The sequence below is a fragment of the Echeneis naucrates genome, chromosome 12 (assembly GCF_900963305.1).
Source record: "Echeneis naucrates chromosome 12, fEcheNa1.1, whole genome shotgun sequence".
Taxonomy (NCBI): Eukaryota; Metazoa; Chordata; class Actinopteri; order Carangiformes; family Echeneidae; genus Echeneis; species Echeneis naucrates.
In genome coordinates this window covers 770,278-794,703 of record NC_042522.1, presented here as the reverse complement: position 1 = coordinate 794,703, position 24,426 = coordinate 770,278, and the positions used below count along the sequence as shown (strand labels likewise).

The window sequence follows — 24,426 nt, the reverse complement described above, 5'->3', positions numbered from 1 at the left end:
AATCTGATTTCAAGTATTTTTTATCAAAAAATTTGTCTGCCAAGAACTTAAAATAAGTATAAAATACTATATAATATATAATAATAACTCATATAATAACTCATATAACTACAAAACAAACAAAGGTAAGAGAGAAAAAACTCCCCCCAACATCAAATTTAACATGATGCGCGTGAGTTGTAATGACAAAAAAAACCCCAACAAAACTCACAATACAAAATATTGTTTTATCTACAGGCTAATGGTGCTCACCCAGAAATCACGGTTTTGACATAGTCACTGGCTTGCTCCGCTGAAACAAATTCCTTCTCAACACTGTTGTGATGCAAAGTCGTGCTGGATGAATCGAATCATATACTGAGCACCGTCAATGCCACAAAGTTGCCGCCTGACCTTGTTGAACGCAGCCCGAGCCTGGGCTACCTTGGCAGTGTGGTCATGGAAGACTGAGATGGTCAAGTCCCTGACTTTAATCTGTTGGAGCTCTCTAGCATGGTGTAAAATGTCAACACAATCATTGTGGTAATGAAATGTACATACAATGGCTTGTTGGCGCTCACCAGGCTTGGGGAATGGTCCAAAAGCTGCTCATTTACTAGGTCAAATGCTTCCTTTAATGGTGCAGGTTTCAGGACCCTCCGGTACTCCCTCTATCTGAACGTTGTTCTGCCATGACCTGGACTCCAAATCTTCACATTTATTTTCCAGCTTGGCTATGTTAGCTGTGAGGCACTTGATAGTAGTTTTCATTCATTTCATTTCATTGGAGAAAATATCTGCTCCCCGAAAAAACAAATTGACTTACTTTTCAAAAAAGTGGGCACCATTCATTGACTCCGTAAACCTGAGTCTGCATCTTGACCTTGCCTGTTAGCATTTGCCATCTCTGCTCTTACATTTACCTATCCTGCACTACAATATTGCTCTCTCTGCTAAGGTTATCACTCCTGTTTATGGCAATGTTTTATTATGCTCCAAATCCAGGAATGGTACGATGGATCCCTGGACTACAGCACCTTGATCATGTATTAAGAGTGTTCCTCTCCTCTCCTCTCCATTTCACTCAATAAAGCTTAACAAAGCTTCCACGGTGTGCTGCTAGTGGTCACACACACATGCAGTGAAATTATAAAATATTTCACTGCAAAACTAAAAGTGCATCAATCTCATAAAATTGTGACCCACCCTGTGGTGTTAAACTAGGAGGGCAAATATATATATATATATATATATATATATATATATATATATATATATATATATATATATATAAAGCATTTATATGCAGTATATTTCTTAGTATTTCTTTCAAGACATTTTTCACTACATGTCACATTCACACAGTGCATTTCCCCCAACCTTAACAAACTGCCCCAATGTCCAAGGATACTTCAAAATGCAGACTGGAGGACCTGGGTATCAGTTCTTTGACCTTCTAATTGGTGGAGAACCCACTTCACTACCTGAGACACAGCTCTACCTTGATGGAGTGGGTTTCATATAAATCACTGATTCTTGAGAGTCAGGATAAAATATGTCCGCCATAGAAAAGTGTTGACAAATCCACCAATAACCACTTGATGTGCTAATATTATACTATTTTTGAACATAGTAAAGGAAGAGAATGTTATTTTATGGTTTTATCTGCACATAGGTGTACATATATAGCATGCAATTGCAGTATTTTACAATGTACTTACAATTTGTAGAGCATTGGCAGGCTGTGGTCTTCTCGATTAATTTTCTTTTATCTGCTTACTATTGAATAACTTTCCATCACGTGTTATATATAGCACTTGTCAACATGGTTGGTGCAAAATCTAAATGGTCCAGTGTGCAGTTTCCACTGTTGAAAATATACGCTTCTTATAGAACGTGGAAGAAGTTCTGTGTTGTTTTTTTCAAATCCAGTTACTTGGATCCATCACCACTCATATAGGCCCGATCGGGAGGATGGTAAGCAAAACACAATGCGTTATAGTGGTAATAGATGAAATATATTTATTAAACCAAATAAAAATAAATCATCATCATCATCATCATCTTCATCCACTTATCCGGGGCTGGGTCGCGGAGGTAGTAGCTCCAGCAGACAACCCTAAACTTCCTTTTCCCCAGCCTCATCGGCCAGCTCTGACTGGGGGATCCCAAGGCACTCCCAGGCCAGTGTGGAGATATAATCTCCCCACCTGGTCCTCGGCATGCCCCATGGCCTCCTCCCAGCTGGACATGCGAGGAACACCTCCCTTGGGAGGCGTCCCGGTGGCATCCTTATCAGATGCCCAGCCATACTCCTTAGGAAGCCCATTTCGGCCGCTGCCTGCAAGCTCCTTCTTTCAGTCATGACCCATCACTCATGACCATAAGTGAGGGTAGGACCAAAGACTGACCAGCAGATAGAGAGCTTTGCCTTCTGGCTCAACTCCCTCATCATCACAACAGTACGGTAGAGGGAATGCAACACCGCCCCTGCTGCTCCGATTCTCCGGCCAATCTCAGGCTCCATTTCACCCTCACTCGTGAACAAGACCCCAAGATACTTGAACTCCTTCACTTGGGGTAAGGACTCATTTCCTACCCGGAGTATGCATGCCACCAGTTTCCTGCTAAAAATCATGGCCTCAGATTTGGGTGCTGATCCTCATCCCAGCCGCTTCACACTTGGCTGCAAACTTGTCTAGTGAGCACTGGAGGTCACAGACCGATTGAGCCAATCCCAAGCAGGGATGTAACCCTCAGCTCCCCGAACTGCGGCCCTCCTCCCCCACAACTACACCTCGATATCCTGTCCATGAAAATCACAAACAGGATTGGTGACAAAGCGCAGCCGTGGCAGAGGCCAACCTCCACCGACCAAGGCTGACTTAATGCCAAGAACTTGGACGCATCTTTCGCTTTGGGAATACAGATTGGATGGCCCTCAGCAGAGAACACCCCACCTCCAACAACATATCCCGGGGAACCTGGTCGTACACCTTCTCCAAGTCCACAAAACATGTAGGCTGGATAGGCATACTCCCAGGTCCCCTCCAGGATACATGCAAGAGTAAAGATCTGGTCCATTGTTCCACAACCAGGATGGAATCGGCATTGCGCCTCTTCAATCTGAGGTTTGACAATCGACCAGACCTTCCTTTCCAGCACTTTGGAGTAGACTTTCCCAGGGAGGCTGAGGAGTGTGATGCCCCGGTGATTGACACATATTCTCTGGTCCCCTTTTTAAACAAGGGAACCACCACCCCGGTCTGCCACTCCTTTGGTACTGTTCCAGACTTCCATGCAATATTGAAAAGGCGTTTCAAACATGACAGCCCCTCAACACCCAGAGTCTTCAACATTTCCGGACAAATCTCATCAATCCCTGGGGCTTTGCCACTGTGGAGTTGTTCAACTACCTCAGTGACCTCCTGGGAGATTGACACTGATCCTCCATCATCCTCCAGCTCTGTTTCCGCCCTAGAGGACATGCAAGTTGGATTAAGGAGTTCCTCAAAGTGCTCTTTCCACCTTTCGACTATCTCCTCAGTCGAGGTCAACAGTGAACCATCCTTGCCATAGATGGTTTGGATGTTCCCCTGCTTTCCCCTCCTGAGATGCAGAAAGGTTTTCCAGAAACAGCCTGATCTCTCCCGAAAGTCCTTCTCCATGCATTCTTCGGGCCTGTCGGTACCTTGCAACCGCCTCAGAAGTCCCCTGGGTTAACATATCCCAGAAGGCCTCCTTCTTCAGTCGTACAGCTTCCTTGACCACCAGTGGTGGTCACTAACGGGCCCTCCTTCCAAGACTGGCTCCAGAAGGGGGCCCCGGTCTTCCTCCGGGCAGGGTGACTATTTTTTTCCTACGCTGTTTCATGGGATCTTTTGAACCACTCTTTGTTTGGCACCTTACCAGGGGCACTTGGCCCCAGACAACACAGCCATCCATCCAACCATCACGATAAGCTGATGGTTCTTCGGGAGGATAAAAATAAATTAATCAGATTAAGATTTAAAATAAAATAAAATACATCACTTTCTTTGCAGCTTTCAAATCCCAAAATTACCTTTCAGATCAATAAGAAAAAAAAAATTGTCCACCTTTCCAGTTTTGTTCCTTAGGTAGTATCAGAAGTAGTGTTTCCTCTATAACCCCCCTTTTTTTTAATTGACTCTTGAAATTGTCCTTCCCACTAGTTCTTTAGGTTAAGTCAGATCCAGTTTAGTTAGTTTAGTACAGTTATGTAGTTCAGTGTAATTCAGTTTAGTTATAGTAGGTCAGTTTAGTTGTAGTAGGGAACCCTTTTTAGATATTTTATTCCTTTTCACTCGAGCTTATCTGATCCTTGAAGTGGAAATCCAGTGCGTCCTTGAACATCAATTTGGCTCTCTCACTCTCTCTCTCATGCAGTGAGAGAGAAGAGTCCTAGTAGTCGTCCTCTTCTTCAGATAGCAACAACCAAACAAACAACGACAGTATATTAAAAAAATAACAACAGCTCAGAACTTTATCAACTCAAAAATAATTTTTTTTCTTCTGTTCTCCTCAATATGCTCAATGTTGCTCCATGTGCATGCCAGACTCTCACTTTTTCTTCTTCCACCACCCCGTACTAGCGTACCCTCCCTCTTCTCTGTCTGCTTAGCTATTTTGAAAGACTTACTCTATGGGCTTTTACTGCCACCCTTTGGCGTTTTAAAGTAACACATTTTATTTTAATTGAACTGAATATCTATGAAATGTAAATATATTGTGCAAATGTAAATAAATTTAGGTTAATTATGAATGTATGCATATACAAAATTAACTGAACTAAGTATAATTAAATATTATCTTATACTAAGCGTAATCACTTATAAACAAAGGGATTTATACAATAACAGTAAATGTGTAGAAGGGATTTAGGACACAGAATGAAGTGCCGTGTGGTACCTAGAGGAAATCATTGTGGAAGTTAATAATTGAGTCTGTTAGTATCATTCTCTGCTACTACTTATCAGTTGTCACAATTATGTTGGTTGTTGCACATGCAGAGTTCAGGAAGAAATCATCAACATTTTGTGTTATACTCTTAGGAATATTGTAATATGCCCTATCTCCCTCTACTTCCACTGGGCATTAATTTGCACAAGCCAGTATGTAGATGTTTTCAACATCTGGTTGTAGAAACAAACACTGTACCTTTTAAGATTTTCCATCCATCCATCCATCCATCCATCCATCCATTTGTCACTTTCGTCACTACCGTCAGATCTTTATCAGCACCATCAGATGTATGTTTTTTGTAATTTTTTGAGGAAAAATCTGATTCTTTCTTCAGTTTTTGTTGTTTAAGTAATAAAGCATCATCAGATCTGCATCCTCTTGTCTTATTCACTTGAGGAATTTTTCTATGGTGGCAAAATAAAAGATAAAGTTTGAAAATGCAATTTTCTTTTAAATCTGTGTATTCATAACAGTGTGAAATTAAGCCTTAAGTTTATGCATTATATTTTATTGCATATCAGAATAGCTAAATACTATTACAAATACATCAGAACTTAAAATTCATGCTGGGCTATTATTATTATATAATTATATACTTTTAGTGTGTCTGATGGAGTTGACACAAATCAAGTCTTTAAGGTAAGCATGTGAATTTGTTAAAAATGTTTTTTAACCTCCAGCCTGCACCTTTACATGTATGATTAGCACAGATCTACATGAATATATAACCCTGATCAGTATAGTGTAAATTTTCAAAACGTGTTTTGTCCCGATTCTCAAGAATCAGTGAAATATGAAATAACGCGGACTAAAATTATTTTATATTATAATTTTGATCAGTCTGTGTCTCCTCCGCTGTCGCATTCAGCACCGGGATGGACCACTGTCAGGCAAGAAAAAATGCGTAATGCGCCAGTCTGTGCCCTAGCATTTCCTTTCAGTTCCACTATTTGACATAAAGAGGCAGGGGAGGGAGAAAGAGAGTGAAAACCGTCATGTTAACAGCAATGTGATCGGAAATAAAGACAAAAAAATAAATCGGAATTAATACCATAAAAATATACAACCACGATGTCCCAAGCCTGGACTGCTATGACAGCCTCATATTTGTTACTCCTCTACCACTAATGTTATAAATAATGGATTAATTTCTTTTATGTTTTACTGCTCCTTTTAAATCTTGGTGGTGATACCTTCTTACAAATCGAAGATTTTTGTCTTTTTTGTTGACAGTATAGTTAGTTTTAGAGATAGAGACAAACGTACAAAAAGCTCTAACACATGCACATAATTAATTGATATCCTTCTCACTTAGGATATTTTAAACAAGTTGCTGTATATAATATTCCTTTAAAGGTTGTGGGCACAGGATATAAACTCCCTACTCTCCTCTCCTCTCCTCTCCTCTCCCGAGTGTTTATTAGGCTAATCCCTTATTGTGAAAAGATTAACCGGAAATATTACATTTCCTCATGTTTAACGTACTTTTCCACGGTGAAATGGCTGAAGAGTCCCTGCTAGTTCCTGTGAATTCGAAACGGGCTCTGCGGACAGACAACCCGCCGCTGCCCCCTTCGACCTCCATTTTTGAAATACAGTAACGGTAAGACAGAATCAAACATGCACCGTTATGTTCGCTAGCTTGTCAGCCTGCAGCCACAAACAACACGGTGAGTGTTAGTTTTGTCAGTTGCGTTCTCCTGCTGACGGTTCGGGAGCGGGGGAGAGGCTGAGTAAGGCAGCCCAGGGTGCCGCTGTGTTTCTGTCTTTTTGCCTTCTCTGCAGAAATGCTATTAGACAGCCCCCTGATGTCTGCCTGTCACGGCTCCCCCACCTGATCTGGACCACGAAATATTAGTAAGTAAAAAAGGCAAACAACATGGCTGACGCTGGTCCTGTAGAACCTGTTTGGCTGTTGTAAGTGGAGATGATGACAGTATATTTATTTACTTTTGGCCTTGCCGGTTTGTTAGATACACCATACCTCATTTAACAATAGAGAAAGGCAGAGTAAAAACCCTGCAATAGTTCCCGGTGAAAGCAGTGACAACGTGTACTCTAGTCTAGTTTAGCACAGTTTTCTGTGTCTTGCATTCTTTCATTCTAACTCAGCCAATTAAGTAATTTTAAAAAGTCAAGTAGTTTTAAAAATTAGGGAAATATATTTTGCCTCGGTCTAACCAATTCGAAGCATATGTGTGTTGGTGATGGTCCTGAACTCACCTGCCCCCAGCTGTACTGGTGCTACCTGCCCCCTGCCCCACAGGAGTTACCTGCACCTTACTATAGTTGGACTGTAGAGGGCAAAGTGAGCGTCACGGACAGATGGAGGGCTGAGGGAATCCACATCAAAAGTTTCCTGTGTTTTATGAATGTTTAAATTTGATAGCTTTGGCTTTCTTAAAATTTGATGTTATTATTTATAAAACTATTAATGAATTATCACTGCTAGCACATTGGAATAGTGGCGCTGTTGCCTCACAACAAGAAGGTTGTGGGTTCGGTCCCTGGACCTGGGGCCTTTCTTAGCAGATTTTGCATATTCTACCCATGCTTTGCATGTGTTTCCTCCAGTTACTCAGGATCACTCCCCCGGTCAAAGACATGCATGTTGAGGTTAATTGGTGTATCAAAATTGCCTGTAGGTATGAGTGGTTGTTTGTCTGTGTCTGTATGTTGGTCCTACAATGGACTGGTGACCTGTCCAGGGAGTACCCAACCCTTGCCCAATATGAGCTGTGATTGGCTTCAGGAACCCATGTGACCCAGAAATGGATAAGCTGTAGAAGATGAATAAATTAATGAATAATTACCACTGGTATATAGCTGAGCACTAAAATACAGTGAGAGAGAACCTCATCTGCAAAATGATTGACTGCAGGATTGCAGGATGCACTGAATTTATACTCCTTGAAGTAAGTGAAACATATTGTAAACATTAGGCAGTCACTTTTAAAATAAAAAGAGATGTTAGCTTAGTTGTAGTTGTTGGTCCACAGAGCTTAAGTCGTAGCTCTGTGTTAGGGAAATTATGGGATTTGATGAGATCAATATGAATTTAATGCATTTTTCAGTTCATAGTTCCTTACACATCCATCTTTGAACCTAATGTGGAAGTAGACTCTACCTCTCTGCTTGCACTACACTGCAAGTTATGCACTCAGCAGAATGAGTTCAAGTGATGAATGAAGTCTCTCCTGTCCACAACATTGCTCATGGACAACATGATTACTCGTCAAGTTTTACCCACAGCAACAGGAATGATATTGCTACCAGTTGCATCTGCAGGTAACCAGTGGGTTTGAGAGATGAAATTAATCATGTAACAGAAAAAACAGAAAAATATAAATAAATTTGTAGCGATGTCATCAAATGCAAAAATATATTTTGTGTCAATATTTTTTCCATCAAGTAGCATGCTTCACTTGACCACCACTATTAAGCACTTCCCTTGGCATTTAGTTTGACACACAAGAATATACATATATTAACTTCAACTGGTTAAGAACTTTGCTCCCCGTATCATCAGCAAAACCCCCTCATACTGCCACATCACCCCCATCATCTGGAAACTCCACTGGCTCCTGGTCAAGCAACATATACTCCTTCTGTACACCTTCAAGGCCATCCACAACCTTGCCCCTCTGTATTTGTTTGACCCTCACATCGCTACTCCAGCCCATTCCCTTCGATCCTCCTCCATTAACCTCACTGTCCCCTCTGCCTCCCTCAGCAGCATGGGGACCTCTTGTACTGGAACCAATAATAATAATAACAATCATCATCATTATTATTACAAGAATTTCTGTTCAAGAAAAACCTTTACTGGAAAAGTTAAAACAAAGTCACAAGATTCTACATAGTCACATGGTCAGAATCTGTGTTGCTGCTTGTGCTGCTTAACCTATTCTGCTTTAGTGGCAGTCGTGTCACCAGCAGCATCATTTAAAGCAGCATTACAAAATTTTTAAGGAAGACTTCTAGCAATTTACAAGTATTTTTTATTTTATTTTCTAACATTTATTTGTAACATCGTATGCAGGCCTGAGAAGACACCAAGGTGTGAAAAAGTGTTTGATGGCAGAGCAACAGGGAACTCGCATTGACCGTAACTTCTTACAAAGCAGGTTTAGTAAGTCAAGTAAAGTTCAGCAGCAGGACCAAAACCAAAGTCTGCAGGACATCAATCCCCCTGTTCCAGAGGAAGAGGAGGAGCCAAACATAGAGGTGCCCCACAAGCCCAACCGTCTGCGCTCGAGAAGAAGATCCAAGGGCAAAAACCACAAATCAGGTGGCCAAAATCCTGTGAGAAAAAGGAGTGGAAGGTGATTGACACAGACATCAGCAAACTCCTGGGGCAACTGAGGGGGACGGCTGTGAAGAAGCTTGAGAGAATGGGAGACCTGATTTACAAAAGAGGAAGAAAACATCCAGGAGACAGCAGGAGATCCAATGGCTAGTCAAGGAAAGAAGGCAGCTGAAATGGAGGAAAGCTCCAGAGGAGGAGAAGGAGGGAATAAACCTGTTGCAAGCAGAAATCAAGAACCGACTGACAACCTTGAGGAGAGCTGAGAATCTGAGGAAGAGGAAGACTCTTTCAAGTTTGCAAAAAGCCTTTTCACAAAGGACAAAAGTGGCAAAGTCATAACATCAAAGAAAGATCTCGAAGCTTACCTCGAATGGAACCACAATGACAGCCAACGGTGCAGACCAACAACTTTTCCACCTGATATGCCACCGATACAGTCCCCAGAATATCACCTGGTCATCAGCCAGTGGAGTGAAGTGGTGAGAATTGTACGTCGGGCAAGAGCTGCACCCGCTCCAGGACCCAATGTTCTCATGTTCTTAGATCTTGTAAATGCCTTTGAGTCAGTTCCTCACAGTCTCCTCTGGACGGCGTTCCACTATTTCCGGGCCTCTAGGTGGGTAGTAGGAGGACAAAGGCTCCTACCCAGGTTGATGTGGCCACTCACCATCTTTGAGGTCCCAATCTCAAAGGTAGGAAAGCTGGAGAGGTTGGTGAGCTCATTTGGCAAGAAGTGGCTGGGACTCTTAAGATATTTTAGCAACATCGGACTATATGGTAGAGACATCCTTGAGCTTCCAGTTTCCAGCCTTGCAGATGTTGTGCACTAGTTGGGGCAATTTGGAGATTGGCAATTAATATCAATGATTATGGAAAATGATCATTGATCTCTAAGAATGTTTACTATAAGTAAATGTCAGGGCACCACCGTATTACCAGGGACCAATGTCCAAATTAGCAAAATCAAGATACAGTCTCAGAAGGTTAACAAAAAGGAGTGACTCTTAGCACGGACTGTTATGAATCCAGCAATTGTCACTATTATAGCCACAATTATCACAAACAGTGACGGATTAAATTATAACAGAATTTATTCGTAGCAATAATTATTCAAAATGACATCACTCAGGATAAACGGCTGTTATAGTTCAATTCTCAAATGGCACACATCAGTTACTAACTACAATAGGAAACACGTGTAATAAAGGTGGATTAGCTGTGTCGATAGCCTTAGCGATGGTGATAGCTATAGCAGTAGCAAAGGTAAGCCTAGCAAATAGTGCTAGGAATGACAATTGCAAGCTTGCGAATGGCATGAACAAAGAGATTGAGAGAGAGGATGAGATCCTTGGGCCTAGTTACTGAAGTTGTGGTAACAGAGCTGAGATCACGCAATCACAATCAAGGCAAGGTGAATGCAGAGTGTGTGAGGTGTGTGTGAGGGGGAGAACAGAGGAGGAGAAAGCAATCACAGACGATGGCACCACAGTTGATAATTACAATGTCACTACACAACAGTGAAGCTGGTGAAGGGCATTCACTGGTCGGGTATTGGTCCTTTAACAAGTGAGATTGCTTAATCAACGATCACGGTGACAGCCAACACGAGAGATCTGTGGCACCAACCAAGTTTACAACTTATGGGACTTAAAGAAGCTAAAACAAACAAACAAAGTAAAGCATAACAGAACAAATGAAACAAGATACCAAATAAAACAAAATACACGCTATTCTAATTGTCTCTGCCCAGACGTAAGCCTCTTACTTTTGTTGCTCCGCTCCTCCAGAGTGAGAGAGAAAAAGGGAGAGAGAGAGAGATCCACTTCAGGTGTCTGCAGCACGTTCTTCGACTCGGCCGAGTGGTTCAAGTTGCTCCACAGACAACAGTGACGTGATGAGTTTGAGGTTGCTCCCTTCAGCCATCCAGTTGAGAAGACAGCTGGGACGGCTCTCTACTGCAACTGGTGCACTGGGAAAAAGCATCAGCAGAGGGTCGCTGTGCGTCTTTATTACTTGTATGACATTACTGGGGCATCGAGCCAATATCCACGTTCAGTTCCTGTTCAAACACAGATTCACACCTTAGGTGTGGATCATGGGGCTTATGGTGCAGTTTTCAAACAACTCTGGCCCAGGCTTTTGGAAGGACATATCGGCCTCTCTATTCTTTTCAGAGCACATGTGAGGCGATCCCAACACAGAGGAGTTTAAGCGCTCTAAAATAAGGTTGGAAATGACACTAAGAGAGTCCCATGACCTATACGTTTCCCAAACAGCTCCTACCTTGGTGACCGGTAAGAAATGGACCCCAGCTGCAGCTACTCAGCAGGCACATCAGACCTCATGCACAGAGACACCGTCTGCCTTGTGTAACAGGGTAGAGGGTGCCTTGGCCTTGGAGAGAGCAGAACATCATGGCATCGGGCAGTTCCATCTCAGCAATGATGGCTGGTCATCGAGGAGGTGCATCGGCCCGAGCAGGCAACGAGGTGTGCAAAGGCTGTCTCACAGGCCCAACGAGGGCAGTGGATGAGATGGGAGGGAGTTGAGCTAATGGGCATGGAAGCATTTCATCTAACCTTCATTGTACGTGCCATGTATGACGTCCTGTCTTCCCCTGCTAACCTTAACCGATGGTACGGAGACGATCCCACATGCCCCCTCTGTCCATCTCCCTCAATGCTCAAAGACATCCTGGTTGGCTGCAAGACAAGCCTGTCACAAGGCCGTTACACCTGGCGGCACAACCACGTCCTTAAGTACCTAGCAGCTACCTTGGAGGCCAGATGTGTAAAGATCAATGCCCTTCCTCCCCCATCATTCAATCCGACAGCTGCAAGGGAGTTCATTCAAGAAGGTGCAAAGGCAGGCAAGGTTCATAGAACATCGGACATCAGCCAGCTTGAATAGGCTCATGGTTGTAAGATGGCGGCAGATCTCAACCAAAGGCTCTGCTTTCCGTCTGAGATTGCCACAACAAACGTCAAACCAGACCTCATGCTCTGTTCATCCTCACTCCGCGCTGTGTACATCATTGAGCTTACCATTCCCTGGGAGGCTGCGGTGGTGGAGGCATTCGAATACAAGACCCTTAAAAACACTGAGCTGACAACTCATGCTGAGCAACGTGGATGGAAAGCCAAGGTTTGCCCAGTGGAAGTCGGATGCAGAGGCTTCGTGGGCAAGTCAACAAAAAGGCCACTGAAGGACTTGGGAGTTCAAAGCCAAAGCCTACACCAAACCATGAAAGCCCTCTCCGGGGCAGCAGAAGAAGCAAGTCGGTGGCTATTGGTGAAGAGGCGTGATATCACCTGGACTTCTACAAACACCAGCGGGACTAAGGATTGAAATCAGAGGGGGGCACACCTGGGATGCCAGGTGTTGCCAATGAGCTCTCTGGAGGCGTTGTGGGCCTATCATCGAAACACCAGCTCAGGAGGGTGCCCACCTGGTGACCGCAATTAAGCCTACAACCCGCCCTCTCCATCCCACTCAATCAGACCTGCCACCATCACAGCATTGGAACTTATCACCACCACTTCCATCTCAGGTTTCTAAATAAGGAATTGTTTCACCTAGTCCTAAAACACAACTATAGTTTTATTTCCTAACTCCACACTTATTTTCCAGCTTGAGTTGTTTAATACACATAGATCTGATGCTGAGAATGCAGATTTTAGAATCTTATTAGGCCTACATAAACTATTTGCATTCTATCTATGTTCTACTGCCTATTCTTGTCTGCAACCACAGGGGTAGACATGCACCTTTTTTATTGACAATTCAGCATCTACTGAATGGCTCAAATAATATGTAGAAGATATTCAGATGTTATTAATACCTTTAATTTTTTACCCTGATCAATTGAGTCATTATTTGTGTTACATTTAAAATAACACCCTAATTAAAACTTAATGTTTTGATTATTAACTGTTATACCTGTACAGTCTGTTGAACAGGTAAAATCTGTACATCTCATCTGCTGGTGGGTCCTCCTGCCACCTATCCCTTTATTTGAATATAAGAGATTGATATACAAAGAGCTGGGGAATAAATGAGACATTAGGAATGTAAGTCTCCTTAAATGAATAAGTAAATAAATGTCTATTTTAAAATAGAAAGCTACTCATTTATTTATTTACCAACTTATTTGTACATTTTAAGGTTTATTTTATAGCTGTATTTATTTGTTTTTGTGTTGTGTTTTTCTTGACTTAAAATGTTATTTCATTTCCTGAAAGAGTAAATTACCATGGCATGCTAACAACAATTTCTTGCGTAAAACTGAGCAGTTAAACTTTTCAAAAATACAAAACAAACAAACAAAAACTCTTACTCTTGCTGCAAATTGAATTGCAATTCTCTTAGCTGTTGTCCAGACTAAGAGTATGGTGTATAAAATGTAAAAAATGTTTTCCTACAACTGAAGCTCACCACATAAGATTTGTAATTCATGGATTCCTATGAAAATTCTGATATATCAATTTTTAAGTACAGAAAAAAGTGGCTAAAATCATTCCAATATGAAATGATTGTTGCACCCAATAGGCAACACTCGCCAAATGGGTTCAAACCAGAATCTTCTTGCTATGAGGCGACAGTGCTGACCACAACTTTCTGTACAACCAGATGGAATAGTTATACCAGTGCAGTGAAGTGATCTGCATCCTGATATAACACAGAATTTATGAAAATGTATGGAATTTTATTAACCTATCCACCGAGCATCCTGATGTTGGGCAAAGGACTTAATGCAATGACACCCAATGACACCCGCCACAACTAACGCAGCTGTGTAACGTGCCAGCATAGATCGTGTTATCAGGGAATATGAACATGATTAATGTTCCAGGGCAGCATGGCGGCATAGTGGTTAGTGCTGTTGCCCCACAATAAGAAGTTCGCGATTCTGGCTCCTGGGCCGGGCGCCTTTCTGTGCGGAGTTTGATTTGTGGTTTTACGTGGGTTTCCTCTGGGTACTTCGGCTTCCTCACACCGTCATTCTGTCAAAGACATGCATGGTTTGGTTAATTGGTGACTCTAAATTGTGAGTGGATGTTCGTCTCTGTCTGTTGGCCCTGCAATTGACAGGCGACCTGTCCACGGTGTACCTTACCACATGTGAGCAGGGATTGGCAACCTGGCAACAGATAAGCAGTTGAAGATGAATTAATGAATTAATGTTGTATTCAAAAGTCAACATAACTTTATATTTATATAAGTGCTTAAATATACGGTTAGGCCCAGAATTAGTCATACCCCAGGTAAATTTTGACTTTAAGTTACTTTTATTCAACCAGCATGTTTTTTTTGTTTTTTTTTTTATTGGAAATGACACAAGCTTCTCCCAAAAGAAAATAAGACCACATAAGGGGTCTTTCGGGAAATACATAATTTCTCAGCTTTTATGTCCAAAATTATTCTTTCCTTTATCGATAATCAATAGATTGTTTTTGTCCGCTAACAATTTCTTCACCACTTTTGATGTGTGTTTTGGGTGGTTGTCGTGCTGAAATGTCCAGTGGTGCCCAAGGCCGAGTTTCTCTGCAAACCAGAAGTCTTCTTTTTTGTCCAGATGAGCTTTTGCAAAGGCAGAGTGGGCTTTTGTGTGCCTTATCTGAAGAAGTGGCATCCTCCTTGGTCTGCATCAGTGGAACCCAGCAGTGTGTAGTGTCCATTGGACTGTCTGCCTTGAGACGTTGCCACCAGCAGGGCTCAGATTCTCCAGGATGGCCTTGGTGGTGATCCTTGGATTTTGTTTCACCTCTCTCACTATCCACCTTATCAGCACAGGTGTAACATTTGGCTTCCAACCACATCCTCTGAGATTTTATAGTGTGGAATGTCTTGTATTTTTTAATTATAATTTGCACTGTAGCCACTGGAAGCATTTAGACATGGCCTTATAGCCTTTTTGTGGCATGTGAGCAGCCATAATGTGCACCCACAGGTCCTTAGTGAGCTCATTTGTCTCGTTTGAACAGCTGTTCCCAATAGGTCTGGGTAATTAGGATGCTTTAGAACAGCTTAGACTATCTGGAATGGTATAGAATTATGTATTTTCCTATAGTCTGTGACAGTTTGCAATGAATAATTTTTGACATGCCACATTTTGTTCATATGTAAATAAAAGCTGAGATTTTTTTTCACACTATGATGCCTCTTGAACACTGTCTTATTACTCACTTAAGACAGTATGTTCTAAACAGTAACTGAGTAGACGTTTTGACTGGATGGAACAGGAAGTAAAGAATAGAGTTGGAGTGATTACTGTAAATACTCTCATTATTATGTTTAAATTAATAATGCTATGCTTGCAATGACAATTTTATTATTTTGTCACAGTAGATGTCATGCTCTCTGTCATCCTCTGTTGTTTTATCCCTGAACAGTTTTGTGTTGTAGCTGTGTCTGGCAGCAGGGCTGCCTCCCTGCCTCCAGATGAATGAAGAACGCCGCGGGACACAGACACACAGCTGATAAAGGTCAGAGGTCACCCTCACTGCCTGGGCAAACAGCCACAGTGACATGTTATATCATTAAACTATTAGTGTTTTTCCTGGTTGATTTTCTTTTGTTTCAATTACATTATCAAAATCAAGGAAAGGTGTGACAGAAATCATTTCATATTAGCAAGCAGCAAGCGATTGTAAAAAAAAAAAAAAAAAAAAATTGGCATATCACGAAAAAATACCAAACACAATAAACTGATTGTGGTGAATTGCCATCTTGGGGAGGATCATGAAAATCTTCATGAGTGACTTGTCTAGCTTGCCTTTCCATGAGGCCGCATGACTTTTCTACAATGTTCTGTGCCATATCTAGGCAGCACAGCGGTATAGTGGTTAGCGCTGTTGCCTAATCACAAGAAAATCGTGGGTTTGATTCCCAGCTCTGTAGTCTTACTGTGTCGAGTTTGGATGTTTCCTCCCTTAGTCCAAAGACATGCGTGTCTTGGTTAATTGGGTACTCTAAATTGCCTGCAATTTGAGTGAATGGTGAATGCAAGTGGTCTGTCTTGGTTCTTTGTCTGTCTATATGTGTTGGCCCTGGAAGAGACTGTCCAGGGTTTACTCCCCACATTGGCTAGGATTGGAAATGGATTATCCAGTAGAAAATGAATGCGATCAATGGTCACTGAAAATGATGTGGTCTGTGATTAAAGAAAGTTTAGACGCTGTTTTTTTTCTCATGGGAATTGTCATTATTTTAGCTCAGGATAATTGTCGCATTAAATTTTCCTCCTGTTGCAACAGCTCCATTTAAAATTTTTGAAAAACTAATAAAAGTTGCCACCACATGCAGTTTTTTGTGCAAAGTCACTGATAGTTGTCCATGACCTCACAACATAGTTTTGAACTGTCCTCACAAATAAATATATATTTCTTATCAGTTTTACCATGACAAATTAAAATATTTTCTTCAGTAGACAGGCTCCAGGTGGAAAATCAATAAATTGAGATTAGCCTAGATAAAGCTTTTTATGACAGCCTTTGGACTTTTTATTATGTTATAAGACCATCACCTGGGCACTCCTAAGGATATTGGCAGAACTAATCAGCCAGAATTGGCGGGTTAGGAAATCCCACCAATTCCATACTAAACGGTACTTTTGTAAATAATATTGTCTAGCAGTCAAAATAAAGCAGTGGGATGTGAGTCTGTAAGGCTGGCTATGACTGAGTAATCTGAAGCCAGTCAGTAGAAAAGCAGTCTGAGTGGAACTTACCTATCATCAATTTAATTTTTGTTTAATATAATTAGTTTGATAAATGTGCTGAGATTTGTTTTTCTCTTCAGGGCATGCAGGTGTTTCTGGAAGTATGATGAAGAAAAAGAACCCCCATAAGTGAGTGATTAAGATGTTTAATTTGCTGTACTTTAGTTGTAGCCTGAATAATCAAATTTTATTCAGATTTCATCTGTAATTCTGATTTCATTTTCGACTCCAGGAAATGTATTTTCCCAGATAAGGACATCAAACAGATGATGAGATGAGATTTCGCTCACTGTTGTTTTATGTCACTGTGAAGGAAACATAAGAGCAGTATGGGTCCAACTACTAAAGCCCTGTCCTCACCACGACGCAACATCGTTGGCTGCAGGATCCAGCACGTATGGAAGGAAGGAGGAGGTCATGTGGTCTGGAAAGGAACGGTGCTTGACCAGGTAAATTAAGTTAAGTAATAACTGAAAGAATGTGGGATTAGTGGAGGCTGCAGTGGCAGACAGGCAGAGAATTTATGTAATAATGGTGTTTGATATGATGCCCAAATTATGCAGTTCTCTTAATACTGCAGTCCATGTTAAAGATAGTGTGCCCATTCTGTCTATATAAATCTGTGCTGAGTTGTGTCTTTGTTGGTTGCTCTGAGTTTGTTGCAGACAGAATAAAGAAAAAGACACAAGGACAATCAGATAATTAGCACATTAGAGGCTTTGGAGCAGATTTTTTTTTTCATGATTACTGTGTGTGTGTGTGTAACTTGGTAACTTCTTTTGGTCTTGCCCCCCTATTGCAATGAAAAATAATTAGCTGAGGTTTTGCTGATTCTGAAAATGTGGAGCACTCCATGATATTTTTAATGATAGCAACTTGGGAAAAATATGATAATATCTTCCTATGGGTTTAAAAGGTTAAAAGAGGGAACTGTTTATTGATGTTATTCCAATAATTTAACAATAATGCTTTTTAAATTGTATGTATTTTAACCAGGTGCCAGTGAACCCGGCCCTCTATCTGATAAAATACGATGGTTTCGACTGTGTTTATGGTCTGGAGCTTCATAAAGATGAAAGGGTTCAAGGGCTGGAGGTGCTCCCTGACAGACTAGGTAAGATAACATCCTATATACAAGGATAAGCCCATTTCATTTAACTAACAACATGACTTCACCTTTTGTGCATCATTTTGAACAAATAACAAATACATAATTTCCTATCCAGCTAGTGGAAAGAAATATATATATATATATATATATATATATATATATATATATACACACACACACACACACACACACACACACACAATACAGGCCAAACGTTTGAACACACTTTCCTATGCATTTGAATGAGAAGGTGTGTCCAAACTTTTGGCCTGTACTGTATATGATGGACAGAAAAGGAACAGATAAGTAGCCCCACTTTTCATATCTATTATCCCTGTTTGGAGTGGGTGGAATGCACATTATTAATATTAGTATTTCTTTTTATGTTTTTCAGCTAAATCCCGTCTGACAGATGTCAGTCTAGCAGATGCCATGATAGGTAAAGCAGTGGAGCACATGTTTGAGACAGAGGAGGGTCCAAAGGAGGAGTGGAGAGGGATGGTGTTGGCCCGTGCTCCCATTATGACCACCTGGTTTTACATTACATATGAGAAAGACCCTGTTCTCTATATGTACCAACTGTTGGACGACTATAAAGAAGGAGATCTCCGTATCATGCCTGACTCAAGTGAGTTAAGTTACTTTATTAAACAGGTGGGTATTATACTACTACTTAAACGTCCTGGATGAATCTTCACTGCCTCCCAGAGCTCACCTTCTCCTTTTGTGTATCATGAACATCTGGGTAGTAAGTTTAGTAATGTGAGTAGGCATGTGTAAAAGGATGCTGCCAAAATGACTATTTTTTAGAAAGTAAATGCTTTGACAGTAAAAACTATCTAACGACTCAATAACAGGTTTAGTAGGCCTCCATAAAAATCATAAATGTAACGATGAATTTAGTGCCAGTTGGAAATGGCTTTTTCTCTTACAACCACTACAACATATACATCTCAGCCTTACACAATATCAGATAAAGGATGAATGTAAAAAGTAAAAAATTAATAAAATAAAATGAATAAGAATAATACATTATAAACAGCTAGATGGGTTAGGGTTGGGTTAGCACCATCACTCAGCTCTCCCCCTGCTGTGCTCTGCACTCCTTCACTTTTTTCCACTTCTCCTCCCTGTCAAATGTTAATTGTCTAATACGATTACTTAAAAATTTGAGTTTCATCAGATAAATTACACTCAAATCTGATTACAAGTGTGAACATTAAATTACAATTTCTTACCTAACCATCATAATTTATGAGTCTTTGAGAATTTTAACAACCCCATCTGAAAATGCAGTCAGCAGTTACTACATCATGGCGTGTAGATATTAGATTAATGCTATCAGTTAGTTTACCCACGTTAGCATCACTGAGTTGGCACCGGGCCCAATTAACTTAAGCTACCAGTATGTTAAGTAACGTTAGCTGACCATCACTTTGCAAATCTCTGTTTCATTTGTAAAATCTATTATGGGTTATCTTAAACTAATAAATTTACCTTTTCTTCAGTCAGTCGCTGCCCTATTTTCCAGGACAACACTCCTCTGACTCTCTGACCTGTTGCCTTGGTACCATGTCACTTTCAAGACCTAACTAAGCTGTATTGCACTCAATAGTTCTCTGACATCAGGGAGGCAAAATTCCCCCTGCTTTCAACTTCAGCCTTCTCATAAACTGCACCCTTAGCTTCAGCTGCGGCAGCTTTTCTTTAGCACTTAAGAAGATGAAGATTGGACTCAAAATTTGCCATTTTACTGTAGCATTCTTGCTTCCAGATGTGTTCTCTGCTTCATCACGTCAGCTTCTCTCTCAGGGCCCGGGCAGATTTTGCCTTAGCATAGGCTTTTGCGGCAGAAGAGACCATCGATAAAGAGACTGCTAATAATGACCACTGCAAGTGTACGCTGGATGCTCTAGATGACTGTGACCTAGCATCAGGTGCTTGAGGAGTGTTTGTGTTCTCAGTTGCTTCCCCGACACCTCTAGCTTGATTTTGCTGTGTCATGGCTACTTTCTTCCAGACAAGTTTTTCCTAAGCATACACTCATATTTTTTCCAGGTTCCTGATCTTGTGGTTCGCATCTGTTTATTGTACTGCCCTTGCCTTGTATATTCTTCTGTGAGGCGAGACAGCCAGCTGACAATATTCCAATTAACACACAAGGCTCCTCTTTTCTGTATTTTTACTACTGCAAAAATAAAACATTACACAAATAAAACACAAATTAGTACCTAACATTAAAACAATAACGCTGTATTCACACGAGTATATTAATCCTCCTATTATCCTCAAATATAATAACACATTTGATCCTTGGGGCTGGTTTGACCCCAAGGATATCTACCTCCAGAAAATGACTTAACGTAATTTCCGGATTATACGACGCTACTTTTTTCACACGCTTTGAGCCCTGTAGCTTAAACAACTACGCAGCTAATAGATGGATTTTTACGGGTAACGAGCTTCATGCCGCCAAACATTTAGCGTCACATCAGACTAATAAAATTACCAACAGGTAACAGGTCACAATAAAATAGTTTGAATTAAATTAAACGCACCCACACTAAATGCTTCAGATTAGTCATTTATTTTGCGCTTCATGCACACACCCTTATCGTGGAAAATGCACAAAGCAATGCATATGATGCAGCTTTCAAGTTAAAGTCGATCGATCTGACGAAAAGGCAAAATCTTTGTGTGTAACATAATTCCTGCCATATGCCATTTCCTCCCATATTTCCGACACCTGCGGCTTATAAACAGGTGTGGCCTATATATGTACAAACCATTTTTCTCTTTAAATTTAGCAGTTGCGGCTTATATTCAGGTGCGCTCTATAATCCAGAAATTACAGTAAATGAAATTATTGACCAGGTTTTCAGGCATTTTGGCTACATAAAAGAGTAGCTTGATAATGTTTCAGCAAATTTCCTGTAGTACCACCACAATCTTTTCATCTGGATATAAAATTTTGTATCCACCAGAGAAGGATGAATGCTATTGGTTTTGGTGACCCCATGACCCTTCATTTACCTATTTCTATTGCTTTTATTTACTTTTTTAGGAACATGTTTGTGGTCAGTCACCATATTTGCATATTTTTTGTTTAGTTTTTAGTTTTTCTGGCTTTTTTTATGTGTGTGTGTGTGTGTGTGTGTGTGTGTGTGTATATGTGGATATGTGGGGGTGAGAGGAAACAAGAGGAAACCCATGCAGGCACAGGGAGAAGATGCAAACTCAAAAGAAAAGGTTCACACGACCAGGAATCAAACCCACAACAACGAAGCAACAGTCTAACTGTTATGCCACTGTGCTTCTTTGCAGATATATTTTTTGGACTGATCACAGTTCATACTCCTCTTTGAATCCTTTTGGGTGTCACAAACCTGGCACCTGTCTGTGCTTTGTACCATTTGAGATACAAATAAATCTGATTTGATTAGATTTGATATGCCCCACAATTCCTCAGCTGTGGGACATGCTGGAATAATAACTCAACCAAGCAATTTCCAAGACTTTAAGGACCTGCTGCCAAAGTCTTGGTGCCACTTGCCACAGCTCACCTTAAGAATTCAAGTGTAATCCATACCTTGACAGAACAGGGATGTTTTGAGGACCCACTCATTATGCAGTGGTGGTCATAATGTCATGGCTGACCAATGTATATTTCTTAAACTATTTTTTCTCCACACACAAGACAGAGCCTGAACATCAGAGTCAGTCTTTAAACTTGATCTGAGATAAATCCTGTTAAAATGATCTGCATTTGTAGCTTAAATTATTGACTTTTTTTATATCATTAAAATACAGCAACCAGTTGAATTATCAGAGCACCTGATGAGGTCTTCTTGTAGGTTTTCATGGCATTTCAGTCTTGCACATTTACTTTAAAGCAGGGTATGGTTTCCTGACCATCACCTCCTGATTTCCTAAATTCAAGTATATAAAGCAATTGACACTAGAGGATAGGATCAGTGGTAACATCTCTCTTTCTGTGTCTCCGTAGATGATGGTATTCTGACAGAGAGGGAACCTGGTGAGGTAGTGGACAGCTTGGTAGGTAAGCAAGTCGAGTACGCCAAAGAGGATGGCGGCAAACGAACGGGCATGGTCATCCACCAAGTGGAAGCAAAACCCTCTGTCTACTTCATCAAGTTTGATGATGACTTCCTAATTTATGTCTACGACCTGGTCAAAACTTCATAAACTAAGTTGATATCATGAACCACTCTGAAAAACATTGTTCAACATGCGTTGAAACATCTGAAGCATTTGATCCAGTGCTTGTCCCTCGGACCATCAAACGAAAAAATAAACTTCAAAATAGACTCTTGCTGTAGAAGAACACAGGATATAAATACTTCTTGAGGATAAGCTTGGTTAAGTTGGGGCCTTTCATATATATATGCCTATCCTAGATTGCTAAATGTCACAAAATTAATAATGTAGTTTTGAATTTCACCAACAATGTCCTAAACTTTTAGAAAACACTTTATTATGTACAAAAAGCTGTTCAAAAAAATGCTGTATGACCTCGGGAAATATTGTGAAAATATTAGACTAAAAAAAAAAAACGTCACATCCCTCACACCTAAAGAAACTGAGCCTTCAAATTCATTGTGTCTGACTTTATCCAGTGAAAGTTGGAAAAAGTGAAATGTGGTACGTCTATTGAAGATTTGAAAAGTTTTATCTTCAGGATCTCTGGAGTTACTGGCAGCACAATAAAGATATCCCATTTCTTTCATGATTCCTACATGAAATCTAACCACAGAAAAATGCTGGAATCCCACTGAAGAAGCCTGGTGGAAGGTGCCTCCAAACTAATGACTACAAGGTGCAACTTTGGATCACAATGTGAAATGGTTGCCGTGATGTTATAAAACAGGCTTGTGTTTGTTTTTGGGACTCTTCAAAATAAAGCAAACAATACAGCTCAGTGATATGAAGGACTTCTGTAATCTCATCTGTCAGTTCCAGTAAAGAGTGGCGTCACCATAGTATGGGAGCCCGTTTCTGATAGATTATGGAATTTCTCAACCTTTTTTTTTTTTTTTTGGTTATAATTTGCTTTTGTAGAAGCATTATCTGCACTCACTCACTCAGTGTCACCAAATCGTTGTCTGAATCATAACCTTAACAAAACGGTCACACCATTGACTCTTGAAGTTTACTTGCCAATAGTAATTTTCTATGTGTCATTACTAACAACTTTATCAGGCAGAAGTGGACAATTCAGGTGCTCAACGTCAGAGTCCTGTAATTCCAGCTGACTGCTATTATTCACAAATGTACTTTTAATTGATTACTCATGACTGGCATGTTTTTCATAAAGTTGTGTTGTACGGATTTGCACTTTTAGTTTGAGAGGAACATATTGATTGTAATTTGCATTTGCAGTTAGACCAATCAGTTATAACATAATGATCACTGAGAGGGAAATGAGTAACATTAATTAACTTGCTTGCAATGACACCAGTCAGTGAATGGCATACAATAGCCATGAAGTTAAGTTGAACTATCAAGCTTCGGGAAAAATAGGCAAAAGTAACAATGTTATGGCTGTATGATGGTGTTAAACCAAATCCAGCACTGCAGCTCTGTGTGATGTTCCCAGTCTGCAATGGTCAGTACCTATCAAAAGTGGTCTAAGGAAGGAAAACTGGTGAAGTGTCACCAGGGTTTTTGGCGGTTAAAGCTTGCTTGCTGAGCTTGTTGCATATGGGGCCATGGAGCCACATATTGGTCATGCTGGTGGGTAGTCCCATGGTGACCCCTGTCGCCACCAAATCCCCCTACAGGAAGAAGGTGTCCTGGCTCATCAGGTTTCCTTGAACATCTTTTGACTGGCCGTGTGCATGCATGTTTACTTGATGAAGGCATGGCACGAGGAATCCACTCTGTGTTAATGAACTAAGGCAAATTCTTGGGGGTAGTGTGAAGTTTTTGGCAGTGTTCTGCAGGGAGACCATTCATGCAGCTGTTACTTTGACATGAGCTAGTCACCTTAACACTGTGCCAGACAAAGGCCCAATCCCAATGTTCACCCTACTAACTACCCCTATTCCTCACCCCTTACCCCTAACCCTAAAAAAGAAGCCACAAGGGGTAGGGCTTTGTAATCTTCCCTAGGAATTGGGACACCACTTGCTACGTCACTGCATAGTCCCAGCAGTAACATGGAGGCTATGGTTCATGTAGGTTTCAATGGGCATTATTTAATTTTCATATGTACCCCACCTCACCCTTTTTGTACTCTGTCAATGTAAATTTTGTCAATAAAAAAATCAACAACCAAAAAAAACAACAAAAAAAAAACAAAAC

The 24,426-nt window shown here is 40.8% G+C and overlaps 1 protein-coding gene across 4 annotated transcripts; it reads left to right on the top strand.

Annotated features, from left to right (window-relative positions):
• The first annotated feature begins 6,428 nt into the window (after positions 1 to 6,428).
• On the top strand, positions 6,429 to 22,754 carry LOC115051643 (spindlin-Z-like). Of its 4 annotated transcripts, none has more exons than XM_029515158.1 (8): positions 6,451 to 6,565; positions 14,847 to 15,064; positions 15,664 to 15,756; positions 17,072 to 17,120; positions 17,305 to 17,440; positions 17,988 to 18,105; positions 18,497 to 18,730; positions 22,109 to 22,754. In XM_029515158.1, the coding sequence occupies exons 3-8, from the start codon at positions 15,717 to 15,719 to the stop codon at positions 22,306 to 22,308; spliced, it is 777 nt and encodes a 258-aa protein (XP_029371018.1). In that variant the 5' UTR covers positions 6,451 to 6,565; positions 14,847 to 15,064; positions 15,664 to 15,716; the 3' UTR covers positions 22,309 to 22,754. The 4 variants fall into 4 exon arrangements, with proteins under 4 accessions (XP_029371017.1, XP_029371018.1, XP_029371019.1 ...); XM_029515159.1 differs by lacking the exon at positions 6,451 to 6,565 and adding an exon at positions 6,573 to 6,819; XM_029515157.1 differs by lacking the exon at positions 14,847 to 15,064 and having other exon boundaries at positions 6,429 to 6,565.
• The last annotated feature ends 1,672 nt before the right edge of the window (positions 22,755 to 24,426 follow it).

Excerpts from the sequence above, each read along its gene's own strand:
- LOC115051643 (XM_029515157.1), top strand. The coding sequence starts at position 15,717 with ATGAAGAACGCCGCGGGACACAGACACACAGCTGATAAAG. Across the intron at positions 18,106-18,496 it reads GGTGCTCCCTGACAGACTAG|CTAAATCCCGTCTGACAGAT; the intron begins GTAAGATAACAT and ends TATGTTTTTCAG. Across the intron at positions 18,731-22,108 it reads CCGTATCATGCCTGACTCAA|ATGATGGTATTCTGACAGAG; the intron begins GTGAGTTAAGTT and ends GTGTCTCCGTAG.